Raw genomic sequence first — 20,893 nt, 5'->3', positions numbered from 1 at the left:
TGGCAACAAAAAGTATTTATCGACATAAGGCATTATTTATTTTTTTAGTGGTATAGAACCACCAGACACAATACTATAAGTTTCTTACTTCTAGCAAAATCCTGCAGATCTAGAATTCTTATAAGGTCCGGTGGAAATAAAGGGAAATATACTCCAATATGTTATTTCCATGGTTTAGGAAAGTTCAATCAATATTTGTGAAGTTGAGCTGCCCTGTCTCAAAGCCAGAAACCAGAGAAGTTTCAAACTTGTGATGTCATCAAGTATAAAGTCTGGAGCTGCTCCATAGATAATGAACAGGAGACTTTTTACTTTAGTTTTCTCTTTTTCTAAAATCCAAATGAGCTTTACTTTATTGTAGTTTTGTCAATTGTGAAATAGAAATTGCACCCATATATTCAGAATGGGTGCTCTCAGTGTCATCTATAACATGTTTCCCAATTTATTGTCTATGGAGCAGTTCAAGACTGTATACTTGTGAAAACACAAATTTGAGTTTTAGCACACTAGTTTTTGAATTTGGGAGAGTTCTTGGTGTTTACTAATATTTTTGGACTGTCTTAGACCATAGGAATAACATGAATTGGGAAAATGGGTGTAATTCGCCAAAGGGTACATTTACCAATGTCTTTATCCATGCAGTTTTTATGTGGCATTTCCTGGAACATGGAAGTTCTCCGTCATGGATGAAGATGACAGCTCTGTGTATGGCAGTTTATAATTCTTAGCATAGGCATTAATAAACTCTCCATCTTAAGTGAGGTTAAAAAACTAGGGAGGTGGTTTTGGCAATCAATGTGTTGCAACTGGGTTCTAAAACTGTGAGGCAATGCATGGCAACTTGCTGAGCTTAGAGAAATCCACCACCAGAGGGCACCACAGACATTAAGTATACTGCAGCTTTGCCATGGTTGATAATGGGGTATGAACTGTGTAAATGTATGAGAAGTTGTTGTACAGCCCACATGTAACACCCTCAACACACACTGTTAAGAAGACTACTGATGTTACAGAAATTAAGAGTGGTTTTACTTTCTCCAAGCCTTCTGAGAACCTTTGGATCTGGTGTTAAATACTATCTTCACTGCTCTCCTCCAGTGTTATTTCAGTCCTGTCCCCTGCTTATGGTCCCAGCATGTACACTGAATCCATACCATTCTCAGTCCATTGTAACACCTTCAGGCAGCTCCACCACTACGGGAGCGCAGTCGTCCAAGTCTACATCAAAGTCCCAGCGGAACTTCTTGGTCAGGTGAGCTTTGAACTTCTCTGCTCTCTTACGCAGCGTGCCGTCCATCCCCGGTCCACTGGCAAACTGGAAAAAGTCCTGTTAGGAAAAATAGTCAAACAATGTTCTGATTTGTAATTGTAAATGTGAACATCCTGTGTGTGCTGATAATATTTTCCACCTCCTGGGAACTCCTAACAGGTTAAGACAGATGTTCTGGCACTGATCACATCAAACCTTTGGTCAGGGGTAGAGACAGAATACTGCTTTCTGGATCCATCGGCTGGATGCATAAAGTATCCTGGCTTTAATGAGGATATAGATTTCTACAGTGTTTCTCTCTGCATCCTTAATTTTCCTCACAGTTTATAAAGCTTTATTTTCCATCTATTATGTTTTTAAAAAATATATACATAATGTCTGAAATGATTTTTGTCTGTGCAATTTCATTTCATGTTTGTATCTTTTTTTCCTATTATTTTCATTTCACTTGTCATGCTAGTACTCAGGTCATATGCTGTTAAATAGGTGAGGGCGCACTCATGTTGTCTTGTTTGTTTAAAACCCTGACGGAAGACTTACAACACTCGAAATATGTTGGCCGTTTTAATAACAAAGCCACTGTAATAAAGGCTCTTTAATTATTTTCTTCCACTGTGTAATTTTGAAGTGCCTTCCTGGTTACTTTCCTGGTCAGTGGAGGAATACTGAGACTCAACTTGCCTAATAAATTTCTAATTTCCGATGTAAAATATATTCACAACGGTACAGTTATACGGCCGATTAGTCTAAACACAGGTGGTCTTCTTTCACATGTTGGTCTCACATGGAGCTCACAAAAATTGTTGTGTGTATTAATCCTGATAAAGCTTCCACTGACAGACACTACATGGTTGTTTCTTTCATATGTCCGTACTTTGAGATCATCTTTATCCAGCATTTATGGGTTTCTGATGCTGTGCATCTACCTGCAGTGTGGACGTAAGGAAGTTGCTTTGAGACACGATGTCGACGAAGAAGTCAGGCGGGATTTCTCCGAGCTGGTGGTAAAGCACGCCGATGAGCCCAAGATAGAGCTCCTTACGCTTTCGCATCGCTTCCTCTGATCGGCACAGCAGAGCTAGGAGACTCTTCCAGTGCTCAAAGCCCTCATATACATTTCCAATCAGGAAACACACAAAGGCAAACTGCAGCTCACCTGAGGGGGGGAAGAGACGAAATGTAGTTAGCTTTTAATATAATACGAAATGTAATCATGTGCTATTTTGATGACCTAACATAATTGTATCTAACACATACCCAGCAGGTTAAGAGGCTGCAACTCATGGTTCTTCTCCAACACAGTCTCCAGGGCATAACTCTGGTCCAGGCTGCACTTTGTGATCTCGGCCGGCGTAGCCCCAACAGGGTATTTCTTCTCGGGAATAACAGAGAAGCGCAACTCCGTCCCTTCCCTCTGCTTCATCCTGGGCAGCCTGTCAAGTCCCTCTTTCATGCTCTGACAGGCTGTGTCATTCCTGGGCTGCTCTGCCCTGTCTTTGGTGTGTCTCAGCTGAAGCTCGGGGATGACGTCACTGAAGGCACATATCCGACGTGAAAGAGGCTGTAAATTATTGGCCACCTCCTCGCTCAGACGGTCAGTGAGGGACACCCATTTCCTCATCACTTCATATGGATAAGGCCCTAGGTAAGGATCCAGGTCTCGTAAGTTTGCCCTGATGCGGCTAACCTCCTCTTCGTTCTGAGAGGCTGAGAAATCCAGATCTTCTTCTTTGGGATCCCACGTGGCCAACATGATGTCTCTGGGTTTGAGAGTGAGGAAGAGGCCTGTCTTTGGGCCAATTTCTCCTCCACAGCTTGGTGAGTTGACAGAGCAGTAGTGGAGGAAGTGCAGGCCCGGGGGGATCATCTTCACACCCTTGAAGCGAGGACCAACCTGCCAACTCTTGCAGTCAATTCCCAGCTCTGTACCCCGAGGGACACCCTGCAGCACCAGGGTGGCTCCCTCCTCAAACAGCCTCAGGGCAACATCTGGATCCATGTCGACACTGTTGCTGTTGGCCATGTCTGCTGTCGAGAGCTACTTGACTTTATATCTAACGTTTCTGCCTCAAACACAGGAGCTAAACTTCGTTTGCAGCTGCTGCCCGTGTTTTCATGTTCAAAACATTCAGTAGGGATCCTCTTACTGTGTGTACTGCATCACACACACTGAGTTAACACAGAAGCATGCGTCTTTTAAAAAATATTTGAGTGGAAGCCGTTTATCTGTTTGTAAAAGACGTAAGCGAGAAAAATATAACGGAACTAAAACATTTAAATAACGTTTTGAACGTTCATTCGTGTAAATGTGTTCGGACTGAGGCGTATTTTCCCGCAAAGATACCTTTAGTAGCTGGTTGTTAATGTCTCCATAGATGTTTCGTATCGTCAGAAAATCGTTCAGTAGACGCTGTGCAACACATCTTCTGCTCCGGGCGGAAACACTGCTGTATTAGAAGCGTTCCGCATGATGTGTTTCACCGAGAAGGTCGACTTTAGGCCATGTTTACTTTAAATATATACCAAACATATGCAGGATTGCGTATGATTATAATACAATACTGTTTTGTATCATGTGTGGTATAAGTCTTGTTATATTTATTTTTAATCGGTTAATTATTATTATTATATTTATTGATTATTATTATTATTATTATTATTATTATTATTATTATTATTATTATCATTACTTTTATTTTATTTTAATATGTACTTTATTTTTTGTAATATGTTGTAAGCCGTCCGGTTGTTGTACACTGATTATGTCAATACATACATGTTTTTTAAAAATATTTGTAATGAATTTTATTGTAGTTGACATGACACCTATTACATAACCACCATCACTGATAATAATAATAATAATAATAATAATAATAAGAAGAAGAAGAATCACAACTTCATACGAGTATAAATTAGACTCAAAAAATGTTAAAGTTGAAAAAGTTTTATTATGTTGCATATATTCAAAAACATAAATGAAGAACATTTAATGGATATGATGACTTATGGCTAACAAGGACAAAAATGGCTGTTACAATAAGAGAAACTTTGGAAAATGTGCATATTCTGAAAGTATTTGAATTGCGAATATTTTTAGCTTATCTGTGGTTACTATAAAACTATTCCATAATACAAGGAGCAATGCTGACATACAGAGTCTGGTATAGTTTAACACAAAAAATATTGAGAACCTGACAGCAGTAAACATTCGTGATATTGCATTTGAAAAACTGCCTTTTGACCATGTGATATCCTTTGTTTGATGCGTCAAACTTGATTTGAAATCACCTGGAAGTAGCACATGCCTACAGGAACCAGGCAGACACAACATGTCCTACTTAGAGAGCATAAAGACACTCCGGAGTTTCTGCCAACAAGTGATAAGTGCCTTTATAACTTTGATTAACCGGATTCTCTTTCTCTTCTTTCTTCGTATTTTCTGGACCCCTGAACAGGAGTCTGTCTTCCCCTGAAAGCATACAACCAGTGGGATTGTTATGCAGCAAAATATTGGCTTTATCTACATCCATACTGTTCTTTTCAGGGTCACATCAATAAGGATGTTTATGTAGCCATGTAAAGATCAGACCATCAAAACAGGACCATCAAAACAGGACTATACGGGTCTCCTTAGAATAAATAAATGAAAAAATAAATCCTTTCCCTAGCCCAACCTTTTACTTGTTTCTTATATTATGTATGAAAGTGATGGTGGGGATGGTGGCACTTTGATGTGTTCATATTCATTGTGAGAAAATGGAAAATCCATAGATTTATTCATTCAATACAATCCTTCTACTCACCAGATATTCAGGGCTGCAGTTGTGAAGGATGAGCTGCTCCATGCTCTCCAGGGGCTTTTCCAGGTCAGACGTCTGCTTGCTGCTCCTCTGACACCTCATTTGCTGTGTCATACCATAGATGGAAACCAGGATGCGACGAGCCTGCCATAGGACAGTAACCCAGAGAATAAAACGAAACAGCATTTAAAGTAGCCCATCTCACCAAATTGAAGTTACACTTTGTTATTACATTGAGGGATTTTTTTTCTTTTGCATTTACCAAATTAGCAAATTGTTGAGTCATTATTACCCTGTCCATGGTGCTGAAAGTGAACATACTGCTGTGCCATTTACCTTTCCTGAAGGACATGGGTCTCTGACTTTAGAGGTGCTTAATGAGCCAGTCAAATTCTGCAAAAACAAAGAAAAAAAACAACAAGCAAATATGGATTTATTTAAAAAAAATCCATCCAAGCATTGCTCCCACATGTTATATTACAGCTGACTCGAATAAACTGACATGTCGACCAATTACTCATCATAACAACAACAATAATAATAATAATAACAATAATAATAATAATAATAATAATAATAATAATAATAATAATAATAATAATAATAATAATAATAATAAATAAGGTGCACAGAACCACAAAGACACATAAGCAACAATGTCCCCATACCAGATTCTGTAGCTCAACAAGGATGACCTCTCTGTAGGAGCCCAGGATTTCTCTGTAGTTACATCTACGTTTACCACAAGCGTCGGCCAACAAGAGGGCCAACAAGAGAACCAACAGGACAGAGTTCCGGTCAGACACTATAAATGAAAGAGGCGTTGACACATAGCCCTTTATGCAAAGAAAAGGTCAATTCCAGAATGAGAAATACAAACATAAATCAATGTTCAGTTGGCTCCTGCTCGGACGCACAGTGCGCCACAGCTCCTGCGTTAAAGCACCCGTCGGTTTCCAGCCACATCATGCCCAAGTGACCAATGGCCATTTACAGTAGTCCCAATTAAAACACAGCGGTGTGCACGTCCTTCATGCGCACCAGCTCGTCTCATCTACTGCGTAAAATAAGCACCAGATGTTGAAACCGCACTTACCATTTATCATGTTCTGCTGCAGGATCTTCAGACAAGCAAAGCCATCTCCACCAGCAGCAGGGAGATCCAAGGAGTCACTTCTCATCCGGCGGCGCTCATTGTCAATAAAACATCCCCCCCCCCACCCCACCCCAGTATTTTTACACTTCCTCAGGTGGATAGGTTAAACACGGTGGCGGGTAGACTTCTGATGTGGACCACCACCAAAGTCAATGCTGCTCCAATTTCTTTCCCCGTCATGGATTGCTGACGCTGGGCTTAGGATTTCACAAAACCCCAGTCCGATCAAGTCGAAGACAACTTCTGCAATCAATCACTTGCCTTCATCCTTTCGGTTTCGTTGGAAAGACGTGATAGCGAGGAGGAGTGGTGCGAAGAACGGGTTTGATTTGGTGCGTGTTTTTGTTCAAAGCCCTGTTCGGGCATACATGTCCGCAGTGGGTGGCTGAAGTTGGAGTGGAAAATGAAACTTCGCTTAATGGTTATGATGTTTACATACATAACACAGTGATCCAAACCGGTTAGGTAACGATAGTTTGGTTACAATGAAACCCCATACACAGCAACCAAAATGCTGACCATGCATAGGAACTGCATGGGAGGATTAGGACGGGTACAACTCTTCAGACTGCAATGTCAGGGAAAACACATCTCACCAAGAATCTAATTGTGTGCACTCAGAATTAGCTCTGACATTTACTCACAATAAAGCATTGTATAACAGGACATGTTTGGGTCAAACAGGAAATTGTGCAATAAACTGTGATTTTGTTTATTGGATGCCTGCAAAGTATTAAAACACATTTCTAGCAAGCTTTGTAGAAAAAAAAAGCCGATCACTACTACAACATGACAAATCATGTAATAATCCCTGACAAAGAGTTTATATACAACTGCTCAACAGACAGTCAAATCTGGACATTGAAATAACATTCCTCAAAAATAAGATGTTGGGATATTCTTTTAACAAACAGGTTTTGACAGTAACAATTGATCACCAGATACCTAACGATTTTAATTCAAACATAATGTAAAGTTGGAGTCAGCCTGTGTGTGTTTTGTGCATTTCTCTCCTAAACTATCTATTTAAAGTTGAGGTTTGTTTGAAAGTTTCACAACCACATTGACTGAAATTAGAACTTTGACACTGATCAGCAGAGAAATAGACTAATATAAAAGTGAAATCAAAACATTCATCCTAATTTAGCACACATTTAAAGCAAAATAACAGATTGCATCTGAACTTGTAACCCCCTTTACTATGACACACCTACACCATTACTGGTGCAACCACTTATTATTAGTATTCACAATAAATGTTGCATAGAGGTTACCTGTGTGTAATCAATGACTGACAAGGGGGCAACTCCAAAACCTGACTGGCACAGTGCTGGTTGAGCATGGTTTTTACTCAATTTTAACTTTGCAAACATAACTGGCCTATACCTGGCTGATATGGCAGCCACATGGACCGACAGCATTGCCAAACAAGAGAGACTAGGAAACATGTATTTCACATGAGTGGTCATGGCTGGGTCCGTATAACAAAACGTTACTGGGCATTACCATTTCTAAGATGCTCAATATGCAGAGCATAACTGAGGAGATACAGGGTTTCAAAGCTGAGCTGCCTATTCATAACTGGTGCAATCATTTAATTCATAAATCAACATGCTGCCTTTAGAAATTCTGCTAACGATTGATTTACAGATTCATGAATTAAGCCAGCACCTCAGTAGAGTAGGTGTGTTTCTCTTTCAGAGAACTATTAAAAACAACTGTTGCCCGGGTGATTCACCGGGTGTTGCAAGGTGAAGCAAACTGCTTGCCAGTAGAGTAACATCTGAGCTAGTGTTTGCTACAAGGCATGTGGTAGGCTCAAACAAAAGTGAAGACAGTTGTGTGGTCTAATGAGACCAAAATTAAACCTTTTCATGTTTATACTTAACTAAATTTGAGTAAACAAAACAATCCACATGACCAGAAACCCACCAGCCATTAAGTGATGGAGGCAAACCCATACTGTTGGGATTCTATGAGTAAAATGACTGCAGGAGTGGCCAAGTCAAAGTCATCCAACTACTGTTGCTTCTACTTATTCAATTGAAGAGTTGTCTTGCATAATCACACCTATTTCCACAGTGCTGTGTCAGCACTGGAGTATGGTCTGGCTACACTGGCTTATCATTCTGGGAAAGGGGAAACAAAATTTCTGACTTGGTATTTCTTTAAACCAATCACAATCGTCTTGGGCAGAGCTAAGGGGACAGTGCCCTTGTAAAACAGTTAGCAGAGATAGCGGAAGGGGCCTGACATGTCAGAGTTTATCCCAGCACTGTACACCTGGTGAGCGAGACTACTTGAAGAGGGTAATTAAGGATTAAGAGTTTTATATTGGTATTTTGTTTTCACTTCGACATTAAATGATCATTCTCTGTTGATAAGTATACAAACTGTTATTCATTTTGTGAAAACAATAAAACCTGAAAAAGGTAAGGGGGCATGTGTGAATACTTTATATATGCCGCAGATGGGCAAGTCCTGGTAGAAAAACAGTAGGTGAGCATGTCCATAGCTGTTTCTTGCTAGACTGGTGACTGCCAAAGTCCTCTGGATGTTTTCAGTCCAAATTTCCAAAGTCTCAGAATGTGTTCTTGATCTTGCTGGCTACCTCTGCTAATATCTCTCCTGTCTTCTTCTGCCAGTTCAGGACGTGTTTGGACTCGGCACACCACAGCTCTCCATGACGGGGCTCCGCATTCTCGCCTCGCTTTCGCACTTCTTCTTGCTGTTCCTGATGGACGCAAACCAAGAGATGTTAGATAAAGCACCGTTTTTTTTAGTGGTAAATGATACAATGGGAACATTACCTGTTCAGTGAAGTCATAGCTCTTATTACTTGATCAACTAAGCTACATTAACTGATCTTGCATCTGAATGCACTTATTCTCTGTTAAAGGGACACCATCTGAGCCTGACAGGATTTAGTCATTCCAATGTTAATGGGATCATTCACACCAAGTCAAGTCTGATACCCATACCCAGATCCTTACCTCTGTGCCATGCTGCTGCTCAAACTTGTAGAAGAGAGCCCAAGCGTCTCCCAGGTCAGGCTCAATCTTTACTGTCCTCAGGAACCACTCTCTGGCTTTGGTGATCTTGCGCTCACTCCAGAACAACCTAAAATGTGGGAACAAGAATGCATTTGAAATTAATACAAATAAATGCCTAAAGGTTTGCTGAATTTTGCAGAGAAAAAGAGCACTTATTATTGAGAAAGAGTGGAAAACTGTGAAAAGTTTCTGTCATACTTGGCTACAGCGAGCAAGACATGGGGATCATGTTCACACTTCTTCAAAGCATCCACACTCTTAGTCTTCCTCTGGGGCCTGGCCTCCAAAAACACTGCCTCAGCCCACAGGATGCCTTGTAGGAAGGAAACAGGAGCAAGGTGAAATAGAGAATTTGAGATTACAGACACAGAGGAAGTGATTGTAAAAAACACATTTTGCGTATTACAGTCTAATCTGCAATCTGGACTATAGGAATACTGTTTACAATATAAACATTCGCATCTATATACAGAATTTTTTTTCTAGAAATTATTCCGCAATACATTAAAAGACTATGGAACATAAACAAGGTACTGCATCTGTTGCCTTGCAACCGTTTATACTGTGACAAAGAGATCATGTGCAATTTTGATTCCTCTCTACAATTGTTTATGACAGTTAAATAAATGGAAGTCAGGTTTATGTTGAATAGATTTACTCCAACCAGGTGGTTGCTGCAAGTATAATAAAATAAAGTATGTTGAGATAATACAGAGGTAAACATTAGCTTTGCTTTGGATAGAAAACAACTTGATTTGAAAAACATGATTCAGAGAAATTAGAGAAAAACAAGTTTACTATTGAAATAAAGACCTCACAATCTCATATTTATTTACTTTTGAGGCCTGGTACTTTTTAGACCTCTAAACCAGGCTGTGTTTAGAGAAGTGGTCTTCCCTGAACGGCAGGAAGATTCTCACCTGAGTTGGGGCACTCCTGCAGGGCTTTGGCCATCAGTGTGTTGGCGATGTTCTTCAGTCCCGCCCGGAACTCAAGCCTGACTGACTCTAACCTGGTTAATATGATGACACAAATGTAGAGGCACAGATTTACGTGTGTCACTTTCATTTCATAATTTCTGTACATCAATCTCAGTTTTGATTGCTGTGCTGTAATTATAAAAGTTTTTTTAATACATGGTGAAAAAGCATAAACAAGGGAAAAGAGGAGAGCCATTTGAGAGCCAGTAAATGCTTCTAATAGCTCCGCATGCAAATAAAATTTGCTTTGAGCACAGACATTCATGTCTACAGAGGTGACACATTATACTTTTAAACTCTTCTGCAGACATTGTTCTGCTTTTGCATTCAAGTGACATATTTTCTTAGTTATACATGTTCTCACCATAGCTCGGGGCTCTGGGGGTTTTTGAGTCGTGCCTTCTCCAGGATTGCTCTGGCTCTGGTCAGTTGTCCCACTCTCTCTTCAAGACGAGACAGCAGCAACCACAGGCCCACCGAGTGGGGACACTTTTTCAACTAAAGCAGCAAACAAGTCATTTATTGAGATATGCAAAATATATGTTAAAAAAAACACATCAATAGTTCCAGAGTCATTTTACATGAAATCCCTGTCCTCCATCTTTCCATAAAACCAAGTAAAACAGTTTCAAATGTTTGATGATTCATCCACCACACGGGTGTTTACAAAAATAAATTAAATCAAATCAAATTAAACTTTGGGCGACTCGCTAGTCACAGCAGTCACATAAAACTGTTTGTGAGTCGACTCGTGGTCATAGTTGTAGTAGCTAATAGAGAAACATGTGTGTTGATCTGGATCAGTGTGCAAAGACAGAATGGGGTTACTTATGTATTCAAAGTTTACATTTCCAAAACAATGTGGCTGAAGTAAAATTCAAGGAGGCTTTCAGCTGACTCTGTGGCAGCAGGTGTGCAGTAGAGTAGATTGTTGTTGGCAAGGAGCCCTGGGCCCTGGTGTCGGTGCCGTTTATCTGCGTGTGCTGCTTCCATCACAGTAAAGACACTCCAACTTCCATTCCACGGGGACTTTAAAGTCCAACTCCATTGGTCCCCTTGCCTTTATGGATATTATAATAACTAAAAACAAAACATGTCACAAACACTTCCCTCTCCTCACCCCTTGGTTGTAGGCCTCTCTGGCCTTATCCATGTTTTCACACTGCTCCTCTATCTGGCCTCTCATCATCCAAAGTTTGGGGAAATCCTCGTAGTGTTTCAGGGCCTCGGTGCACAACTCCTGGGCAGCTTCTATGTTCCCCAACACCCACTCCAACTTCACTGATTTCATAAATACCTGTAGAGATAGAGGAAGGGAAAAAAATAAATAAAATAAAATAATAATAATAATATATATATATACACACATACACAAACAGGCTTTTCAGTCGGAGAAATATGTTAGGACAGGGCCCATGAACCCCCCCTTTCAAATTACCCTGGGCTTGTCCTATGCTGGCCCTAATGTGAATTTACATTGGAAAAATAATTTATATTATAGCCCTAATTATGCAATGAAAATACCATTCCGGCTTTCAACTGTATCAAATACCAACTTTCTCGGGCATAGCCTAAATGCTGCTTCATTAATACTAAGCAGTGGTCTTATCTGACAGGATACAGCCTAAATTAAAGCAGGATCTTTCAGTCATATCTGTCAGCGAATATACTAGCTAACTACAGTAAAGGGGGTGTAGCCAGGTCACCTGATAAGAGAGAGTGATAGTTTAAGAGCACTGCCGACAGCATCTGTCAACCTGAGAGGTGCTGACTGTTTTGAGGTGTACAAACATGGCAAGCCTTAACCTGAGTAAGGCAGCATGTTTTGTAGATATCTCAAGTATGATGCATCATTAACTATTAACTCAAAAGGCAAGAAGAATAGAACCTGATAATCAAGCCACCCCTAAAACATGGGTCACAGCTCTATTCATACCAGCATTGCATAATGAAAAACAAACTGTCTGTACTGGTACAGAGGGTCACAGAAGGGCTGTTAGAGTGTAAAAGTACAGAACAGGTTAAATACACAAGCAATGTGTGTTTATTCTATCAATCTTCTGAGGAAAGTACCCATTCTTTTGTTGAAAATCTCTTTTCTGTCTGTATTATGAACTAATAAACACCATGTGATAGGACAGGGTGGTTTTGAGTGACACTGTTGTATTAAAAACCTAATTGGGGAGACCAATTTCAATTTTTTATCCAGCAGATCAGTGCATTGGTGCAGATTTCTACTGGATCCTCAGGAGAGTTTGAAATAGGGAATTCTCAATCACACACTTACCCTGGCTGTCGGGGCACTGCTGCGGGCCTTGGCCAGCAGTCGACGGGCTCTTTCATACTCGTTATTCTCAGACTCCAGCTTGACAGCAGCCAGCCAGATCTCTTCACTGTTTGGGTTAGCCTAGTGAGGACAATAAAAAAAAAAGAGAGATAGAGTGGGAGGGTGTGAGGGGGAGAAGCAGGAAGGGGGTTAGACACAAGCTTACAAGGATACGAAGTGAACAAGTTAAAGTTTGCAAAAAAAAAATCATCATCACCTGGAAGGCCAGCGCAAGGATACTTCTGGCAGCAGGTACATCCTCAGCCAGCCACTTGGACTTTGCCCCCATCAGCCACAGGACCTCTGCCTTGGGACAATGAGCCACCGCTCTTTGGAGCAGGGCCTCCAAAGACTCCCTGACAGATGCAACGAGACGTAGTAGAGTAAGGGGGGGAGCACAGCGACGGTTGATTAAGCACACGAGAGCACAATGTTAAAGACGGACACTTAAAACATTTACAAATAAAGATGTGAAGTAATGAAGTCAGCTTGTAACTACTGCAATTTGTTATAAAATCGGGTTACCTGGTGCCATTATTTTTCTCAAAGTAGGCAGCTCTAAGCCAGACACTTTTTTTACTGGGGAACACCTGCAGAGCATGGGCATAGATGGCCCTGGCACACTCCAGCGCTCCATGGGACACACACTGAAACACAACAGACAAGCATCTTAGTGAAACGCTGACAGAGAAATTAATACGTGAATGACCCCTCTGTCAGGGTCTGAGTGTGGTCTGTGTAAAAAAAACCCTGATATATTCGACTCACTAGCGATGTCTGGATTAACCGCTTTTGACATAACTGCAGTTACATAACATTGCGGTTTCATAAGTGTAAGAATTGCAGAAGCTACAGTATCTAGATTCCTGCATTGTTGCCCTGTGAAAATCAATCCCACGAGTCACACTGTGAAATCTCCTCATGAGACATGTAACAAGTGTGTATGTGTGAGCGTTGTAAAGCCACTCGCCTAAAGCGTTGAGAAAGGAGCTGTGAAATGTCAGAGGGAAATAACTGGAACAAAACAGTTTAAACTCGGTCGGAGTAGTTCACAACGTGTCACTGTTTACTTTCTGAAACTTGTAGGGATATTAGTTACCTGGATGTAACTCCAGTTCTACAAGCCTCTATTTTATATATAAAGGCTTGCATGTTTTTTTTGCAGGACGGAACCAAAAAAATGCTTGTGTGCAACAAGGTCTGGTGTTTGAATCAAAAATGCTTGTGTGGTTTTTGTCCCTTTATAGTGTTGAATAATAAATTCCCTGATTAACAATTGTGAAACTGATAATTCCTCTGACAATAATCGTGATATCAAAAACTCATACTGTGACATCCCTAGTACTCACACTATCTGCATCCTCCATCCAGGTGTGTTTGCGGTCCTCCTCCTCAATGCCAATCCCTATGACGGCCCTTATCACAGCCTGGCACGTAGCCACACTGCCTGCTTTGTCACACTCCTCTGCATCCTGCAGGACAAGATGAAACATTTAGGAGGAAAACATTTGTGGGTGGTTTATGGAATGGGAATGCAAAACAGTTAAGGCATGAACCACTGACCCCAATAGTCAGTAAATGCAGAGCAATGGCGGAGTGATTTATATTAGAGATAAATACACATTTAAAGTGTTCGAGAAAAATGTCTTCTACCCCTGAGACCAGAAACCCCCATGTACCTAAATTGCGGATCAATATCAACATAGATGATTTAAAGTTAAAAGATAATCAGTCTTTTATGAGAGGTCTTTTCTGCAGAGGATTCTTGTCGACAGAACAAAGTACTAGCTCAGGATCCCAATGCTCCATAGACAAAATGATTCTTTGAAGACTTGACAAATCCTGTCCCATTAATGTCCTTGTTGCGATGAGTGTATTGGCAAATGGCCTCGATAAACTACAACAAGAACCACATACTTTGCCAGAGGTAGAAAAAGCTAGGTAGTGAAGGACAAAAAAGCTATTGCAGCGAAAGGCTATGATTGCAAAACTGTGAGCTGCACTAAACAAAATGTCAGTCACAGTGCAAGCTTGTATTCTGTTGCAGCCAGATGAAATACCTGAGGGCAGCTTTACTTAAGTATGCTGGCATGCTATCAAAGCTGACACACACATGATGCAGTCTCTCCTCCCTCAACACCAGGGTTGGCATTTCTTGACCTTATAATTTACAGGTTATGCTTAGAGTGTTTATGACCTAGATGAAACAATCCCAGTGTTGTTTCATCTGCAGATCATAATTGCAACTATAGGACGTTACTGATATAGTAGCATACATTGAAAAACAAGAGAAAAAAAGAGATATTTTGCGGATTTTAATCCAGGTCTGTGTCAAGACAATGTGGGCATTGTGTTCAGCTGAACGGTGTTTGGCCTCTCTCTTTGGAGAAATGTGTTATTCAGTGGGCCGCTGTACTCTGTTTCGTGAAGACTTCCCCCATGGAGAGAGGACAAACACTGATTATCTGAACACAATTGAACGAAATGGGTAAAGTATCCCTTTAACATAGAACTACTTCTTGTTCAGCGTTAGCCTTCTTGTTGAAAGACCAAAACAGTGAAAATTTTAATAGCTTAAAATTTTGAATAGTTTAAAGCTGTTAATCAAAAGTATATAAGTATATATGCCTCTCTCTGATCTCACTGTAACCACAAAACCGCTGGAACACACCTGTATCCACTGCTCTCTGTTGATCTCCACGCCGTTGGCACGTAGAGAAGTGATAGCTCTGTCAATGATCTTGTCCACCATCTGAGTGTTACTATTGGCCTCCTCTAACTTAGCAGCAGTAATCCAGATGTGGCGATCGGTGGGGATGTTCTCTCTGGCTTTGTTCAGGACACGACGTGCATTCTCGTATGTCTCTAACCGGGCCAGTGCCAGCCACAGCTGGAGAGGACAGACAGAAATTGTTTAGCGGTAGGTGCAATGTTCCATATGTTGCAATGCAATTTGTGGCATCCTGTTAGTCATATATGCAATTAATCGTATTGGGGGAACAAAAATTAAACAACAGCTAAGCGTACCTCCACACTAGTAGGGCAACACTCCACAGCTCTGCTAAGCATGATCCTGGCATCCTCTGGCTCCTCCAACTCAACGGCGGTCTTCCACAGTCGAACTGACTTGGACACATTCTCCAGGGCTACATGGGTAACAATTACATAACTGTTAAATCCTTTATTAACACTTTTATTTTGAGGGATTTACAGTATGTGAGGGATGTGCTCCTAGGTCCTTGGACAAGACACTGAACTGCATATTGCTCCAAAAGGCTGTGCCATTGGTGTGTAAATGTGTGTCTGAATTTGCGTCTGAATGGTTATATTAGATCCTGATGAGCAGGCGGTACCTTGCATGGCAGCCTCTGCCATCAATGTATGAATGTTTGTGTGAAAGGGTCAATGTGGCAAGTAATGTAAAAGTGCTTTGAGTGATCGGAGGACTAGAAAGACACTATACAGGTACAAGTCCATTTACCAAGGCAACAAAATAACAGTCCAAAAATGTATATCCTTGGAGCTTACCATTACAGGCAAACATTTTAATGCTGAAATACACAGACACAAGTATATTTGCACTGGCAACACATTATATACAGTGGAAATGGAGACACTCACAGATTTCAAGGAACACCCAAGCAATTTAAAAAAACAACAAACAGAATTTCTTCAATAGTCGTTAAATCGTGTTTGAGTCTGAAGGCAGAGTGTTGTGTATGTAATGGAGAAAAGAAGAGCAGAGGCAACTGAACATGTAGAGGCGGAGTGAGCTCTTCCACAGAGGAAGCTCCATATCAATCTCTGTCAGTGGGGTATGCTGCTGGGAAATATTGGTGTGTGTGTGTGTGTGTGTGTGTGTGTGTGTGTGTGTGTGTGTGTGTGTGTGTGTGTGTGTGTGTGTGTGTGTGTGTGTGTGTGTGTGTGTGTGTGTGTGTGTGTGTGTGTGTGTGTGTGTGTGTGTGTGTGTGTGTGTGTGTGTGTGTGTGTGTGTATTGACATTGTGGTTCTAATAGGGTGCCTGGCCTTGACAGCAAGCCAGAACTACAGCTGCCAAATGTAACCCTTGTGAAACCTTTATGTGTACAGGGAAGGGCTGTCTAAGTGAGTGCTTTTATAAGATAATAAGATAATTTCATAGCAGAAATTATATGTATGTATGTATACACACGCACACAAACAAAAACTAGGGATAGGCATATATAAAAAATTTAGATTATCTGGGAGCCTTACCCTTCCTGAGAACTCTTTTCTTGGCCCTGATGTCCGTCTCCAGCTCTGCAGCTCTGATGTAGATACGGACGGACTGTGGCAGATGACGGACAGCCTGGGCTACCACGGCCTTGGCTGTGTCGCCGGGCTGGAGCCTTGCTGCTTCCAGCCACACATCCTCACTCTGGTGGGCAAAGAGAGGTGCTGACATCAACAGGAGGGCAATGACTGTTGCCCGCACTGGACAGTGCTACCATGTCATTTAACAGCTGACAAAGCAGGGTGAAAGGTCTGTTACAGATCATTGATGTTATAGGTGTTGTTATAGGCTTCTTCCACTAAACATGGATGAGCTAATGACACATAGCAATTTGCACGTGTCCTTAGGCCTTTAAAAGATCAATATACTGCCATCCGTTACCTTAGGACACATCTCTGTGCCTTTCATGATCAGGTTCCTGGCCACCTGCAGTTTTCCGGTCACCTCCTCCAGCCTGGCAGAGGCAATCCAGGCAGGCGGATGATGAGGATTGGTCTCCCTCACTGATTTCAGAAGCAAACGGGCCTTCTTGATGTCACTGGACATGGGGAACCAAAGATACACAGACAGTCAGACAGACAGACAGAAAGACACACGCATGCACATGCACATGCGCACGCACGCAGTAACCCCATCATGTAGGTCACACAATTCCTCTCGGACGATGAGACAAAGCACTGGTTCCAAAAATCAACGGTTTTTGTGTCTTGGGTCAAACGCAGAAGCAAGAGGTGCTACACACACGCGCATACAAAGAAATTTGAGTGCTGTTGTTTCCCAATCGGGTTCATTTGAAACGAGGACTACTCGAGGAAACGAATACTCGCGCCCATTCCTAGTACAAACACAAATACACCCTGGGAACTTCTCTTGTCACCAGTGTAACTCGACTCTCTACCTGATGTCTCCTCCATGTGTGGGGATCATGGAGTTGAGATCTGTCAGGTATCCCTTCGGATCCACCACTGTCTGTCCGCTCACTGAGTCAGACACCTGAAGATTGAGAAAAGGTCAACACAGGTGAGGGAAAACACTAAATCCTGTGTATCGACAGTATCAATATTAAAAGTAAGAATGGATAAAGGATGACCATTAGTTACCTGACTGAGCCTCATATCCATGAGTGTGTTCCTGGCCTGACCGATTTTCCTCATGTCTAGCTCTCCAGTCCCTGGTGTCATGCTTCCAGGGTAAGGTGTGTTCAGACCTCCCAGCTAGTTGTGAGAAAAAGACGTGATAGGAGCATTATACACATTATTTTATAGGAGAATTTTGTTGCAGCAGGATGAAAATGTTTATGAAACATAGGCCTAGATCATATGACACGTTTCTTAGCACTGTAAATGATACTTGTGACCATTCTAAGTGTTAGCAAGGCACTCCTATGCTGCAGGGCGGAACTATGTGTGTAGTTAAATCATGGGAATAATGTTAAATTTGAGAATGCAATATGTACATGGCAAAAAACAGAAACACCACATAATGTTGACAATCAAGCTTTTTTTTTGCACAGAGGTCCACTGAGATTACATGACTGCATGGAAAACAGGAGTGTTTGCAAGCCTCATTAGTTGCACAGTTAAGTGATTTTCTTGTTTCCAGTGACATATCCTGACTCCTGCTGGTACAGGTTAAAACTACAACATGTGATTTAGTGATGTGTTGTTCATGTGAATGTCTGCAGTATGTGAATCAGTGTTGGTATATGTGTACTGACCCCTTGTAGAGGGTCAACAGTGGTGTGGTTCTCTCCCGTCTGCAGGTGTTTGGAGAAAAAGCTGTCTGGGACAGGCGTGAGTTTCTCATAGCGGGGGTTTCTCTGGCGCTTATTCCTGGCATCTCCCACCTCAGGAATACTCAGCCACTCCTCCTCTGACACCTCTGCCAACTTCCTCTGCAAAGATATGAAAAAAATTGAATCAAAAATGATAAAAGTGAGATGGGAATCAACTTGAATTGTCAGCCATGTTGTTGAAATGTATCTGATCATAGGAAAGCTCTTTTAGTCAGCCCATAAGTGTAATAAAGGCAAGATGTGTTGAAAGGTTGATCCATAAAATTCAAAATGAAAACAATTCAAAAGAATATCAGTGTGTAGCTTTCATCTCCCTTTTTTTATTCAGTAAAGAGACACATGGCTTCTTTGTAACAAATGTATGGCAGCGTGTTGTACAAAAAAAGTGATTACAATTTTCAGTAATATTGAAATATTAAAAGACAGATGTAAGAGGACAGTTAAGTAAAATTCAATGTGATCACAGGTGGAAGAGAAAGGCAACAGTTCGGGGAATCATGTGCAGTTCTGTACCTTTAGATCTGAAAACTGCTGCTGGATTTTGGGTCGCTCCATACGGTATTTCTCGATTTCTTCCTTTTCTCTCAGCTCCCTGAAAATAAACAGGACTGCATTTAAAATTACAATTGCATGTAGTATGTGCTCAACATGGGAATGATATGCTTGTTCCCCAACACTCAGGTGGGAAATAGACTTTTATTAACCTTCTTTCTTTGCGCCTTTCATCCATCCTCTTGTCCAGTGCTGCATATATAGCGTCTGCTTCCTCATCGTCCTTCTCATAGGGGCCACTGGAGAACAAGCTGCCTGCGTATCCATTAAACTGCAGAAAAAAACCCAAATCATAATGTGATTAGAGTGACAGAAGAAATGGTCAAATTTAAATCTTGAGTGTTAGTGCAAGTCCAATTATAAGCACCTCATCATAGTTTGTGTCATTCAGATCTTCATCATCATCATCGTTCTTTTTCATTTGGTCCCCAACTGTCCTCTTGCCTGGAGGTGCATGCCGGTCATCCACTGGGTCGTTGGCATCACGAGCAGGACCGATATCAGATCGGGTGGTGAAACCAGTCGCACTAAAGAGGAACAATTCAATTTAAATTTGAAACAAAGACACATACTAAATATTTTATACAGTACAATACTCAGTATTCAGTATACTTATTATTGCAATTTATTTGCTAATTATTGCACTTGTTCATCACATTAAAATGGATGTTATTGTCATATAAATAACCAGCATGATGTCTTGAGACAGCTTTCTAAAGGACGAAGAATGAAAGGAAAACTAACTAACAGAAATATAGTCACCAGCTATTTTGTTCATCTCTTAATCAAGAAAAGTCATTTTTCATGTAAAAATGTCGGAAAATTATCTTTTGTGTCTCTCAAATATGGATATCTTCTTTTCTCTGTGTTATCATATATTCAATATAACATACATTTCAAACGGTTCCAACCTTGAAAACACCACACTAAAATTCAAGTGTTTCCAAGGATGTCCAACACCCGTACGAACCCTGTACTCTACTTTTTTTACTTTGGTCCATCTGGCATTACAAAAGAGAGGACATCAAATGCAGCCATTAATTCCGGGAAAATGTCTTCGTTCATTTAACTAGTTATGTGTTTAAATATAACGAATGTAACATCAAGGGTTGTTACGATGTATTTCCACTTAAGCTTGTTGAGCCTTTATCCAAAACTCATCATCCAATGGACAGATAGCAAGCTAGCTAGGCACGTTAGCTTACCCTCTACCCAGACCGGGGACGTAGCCCAGCGGAGCGGGCATCCCCAGAAACGGCTTTTTCTTTTTTCCCATGAGCGGAGAGGCGAGGGGCATTATCGGGGGTCCACCGCCAACCCCCGCCGCCCCTCCTGCGCCTCCCGCAGATGATTTGGAGACAATTTTAGGTCCTTGTTTTGCTGCAGCGCTGGCCATCGTTTCTTGCACGACGAGGAGGAGGTTAACTGCCGGATAAACAACAGTCGCACATCCGTTAAGCAGCGAGCAGCGATAATGCCCGTCGGTGTTTGTCACAGCGCCCCCACGGGAGAGGCGGGGCTCTGTTTATTTTCACTTTTCTTATGACAGGGGTCTACAACGTTTTTTTAGGCCAGGGCCCACTTAGTTGAAAGAGAGACGAAGCAGGGACCCCCTACTACAAATATTGTATTAAATTGAGATGCATATTTAATTGGGCCTAACAGCTAAGGGCGTCTAAAGCCTATACATACAGCTTCGTATGGTG

General features: G+C 41.3%; 3 protein-coding genes across 3 annotated transcripts in view; all 3 read right to left on the bottom strand.

Moving 5' to 3' along the window:
• aar2 (AAR2 splicing factor) overlaps positions 1-3,652 on the bottom strand; it is a 3,722-nt gene extending 70 nt beyond the window's left edge. Inside the window, exons 1-3 of the mRNA XM_083920738.1 lie at positions 2,528-3,652; positions 2,197-2,426; positions 1-1,327 (exon numbers count right to left, since the gene is read on the bottom strand). The exon at positions 1-1,327 is cut by the window's left edge and continues 70 nt beyond it. Coding sequence (XP_083776864.1) covers positions 1,160-1,327; positions 2,197-2,426; positions 2,528-3,293 — 1,164 coding nt within the window. The 5' untranslated portion in view covers positions 3,294-3,652 and the 3' untranslated portion in view covers positions 1-1,159. The remainder of the gene's footprint in view (positions 1,328-2,196; positions 2,427-2,527) is intronic.
• Positions 3,653-4,417: 765 nt separating this feature from the next.
• LOC310951844 (uncharacterized protein) lies at positions 4,418-6,267 on the bottom strand. Its single transcript, XM_083920284.1, has 5 exons — positions 6,170-6,267; positions 5,742-5,878; positions 5,410-5,466; positions 5,077-5,217; positions 4,418-4,742 (listed from the first exon to the last, which is right to left on the bottom strand). Exons 1-5 carry the CDS (start codon positions 6,252-6,254, stop codon positions 4,608-4,610), a joined length of 555 nt encoding a protein of 184 aa, XP_083776410.1. The 5' UTR covers positions 6,255-6,267; the 3' UTR covers positions 4,418-4,607.
• Positions 6,268-6,925: 658 nt separating this feature from the next.
• Positions 6,926-20,583, bottom strand: prpf6 (PRP6 pre-mRNA processing factor 6 homolog; the record flags this gene model as incomplete). Its single annotated transcript, XM_083919272.1, has 21 exons — positions 6,926-8,963; positions 9,223-9,349; positions 9,481-9,595; positions 10,203-10,294; positions 10,627-10,760; positions 11,383-11,559; positions 12,550-12,669; positions 12,806-12,944; positions 13,114-13,235; positions 13,938-14,060; positions 15,260-15,478; positions 15,616-15,734; positions 16,822-16,984; positions 17,222-17,378; positions 17,739-17,833; positions 17,941-18,054; positions 18,558-18,734; positions 19,149-19,227; positions 19,340-19,458; positions 19,555-19,714; positions 20,393-20,583. The coding sequence occupies 21 exons, from the start codon at positions 20,581-20,583 to the stop codon at positions 8,811-8,813; spliced, it is 2,895 nt and encodes a 964-aa protein (XP_083775398.1). The 3' UTR covers positions 6,926-8,810.
• Between the last annotated feature and the right edge of the window lie 310 nt (positions 20,584-20,893).

Source organism: Echiichthys vipera, assembly GCF_963691815.1.
Source record: "Echiichthys vipera genome assembly, chromosome: 9".
Classification (NCBI taxonomy): Eukaryota; Metazoa; Chordata; class Actinopteri; order Perciformes; family Trachinidae; genus Echiichthys; species Echiichthys vipera.
This window is presented reverse-complemented; position numbering and strand designations above follow the sequence as displayed.

What these genes read in the sequence shown, in the direction of transcription:
- LOC310951844 (XM_083920284.1), bottom strand. Translation starts at nt 6,254, where the DNA reads ATGAGAAGTGACTCCTTGGATCTCCCTGCTGCTGGTGGAGATGGCTTT. An exon ending in GCAGCAGAACATGATAAATG is followed by an intron (nt 5,879 to 6,169) that starts GTAAGTGCGGTT and finishes TTTCATTTATAG; the next exon opens with TGTCTGACCGGAACTCTGTC. An exon ending in ACCCATGTCCTTCAGGAAAG is followed by an intron (nt 5,218 to 5,409) that starts GTAAATGGCACA and finishes GTCCTATGGCAG; the next exon opens with GCTCGTCGCATCCTGGTTTC.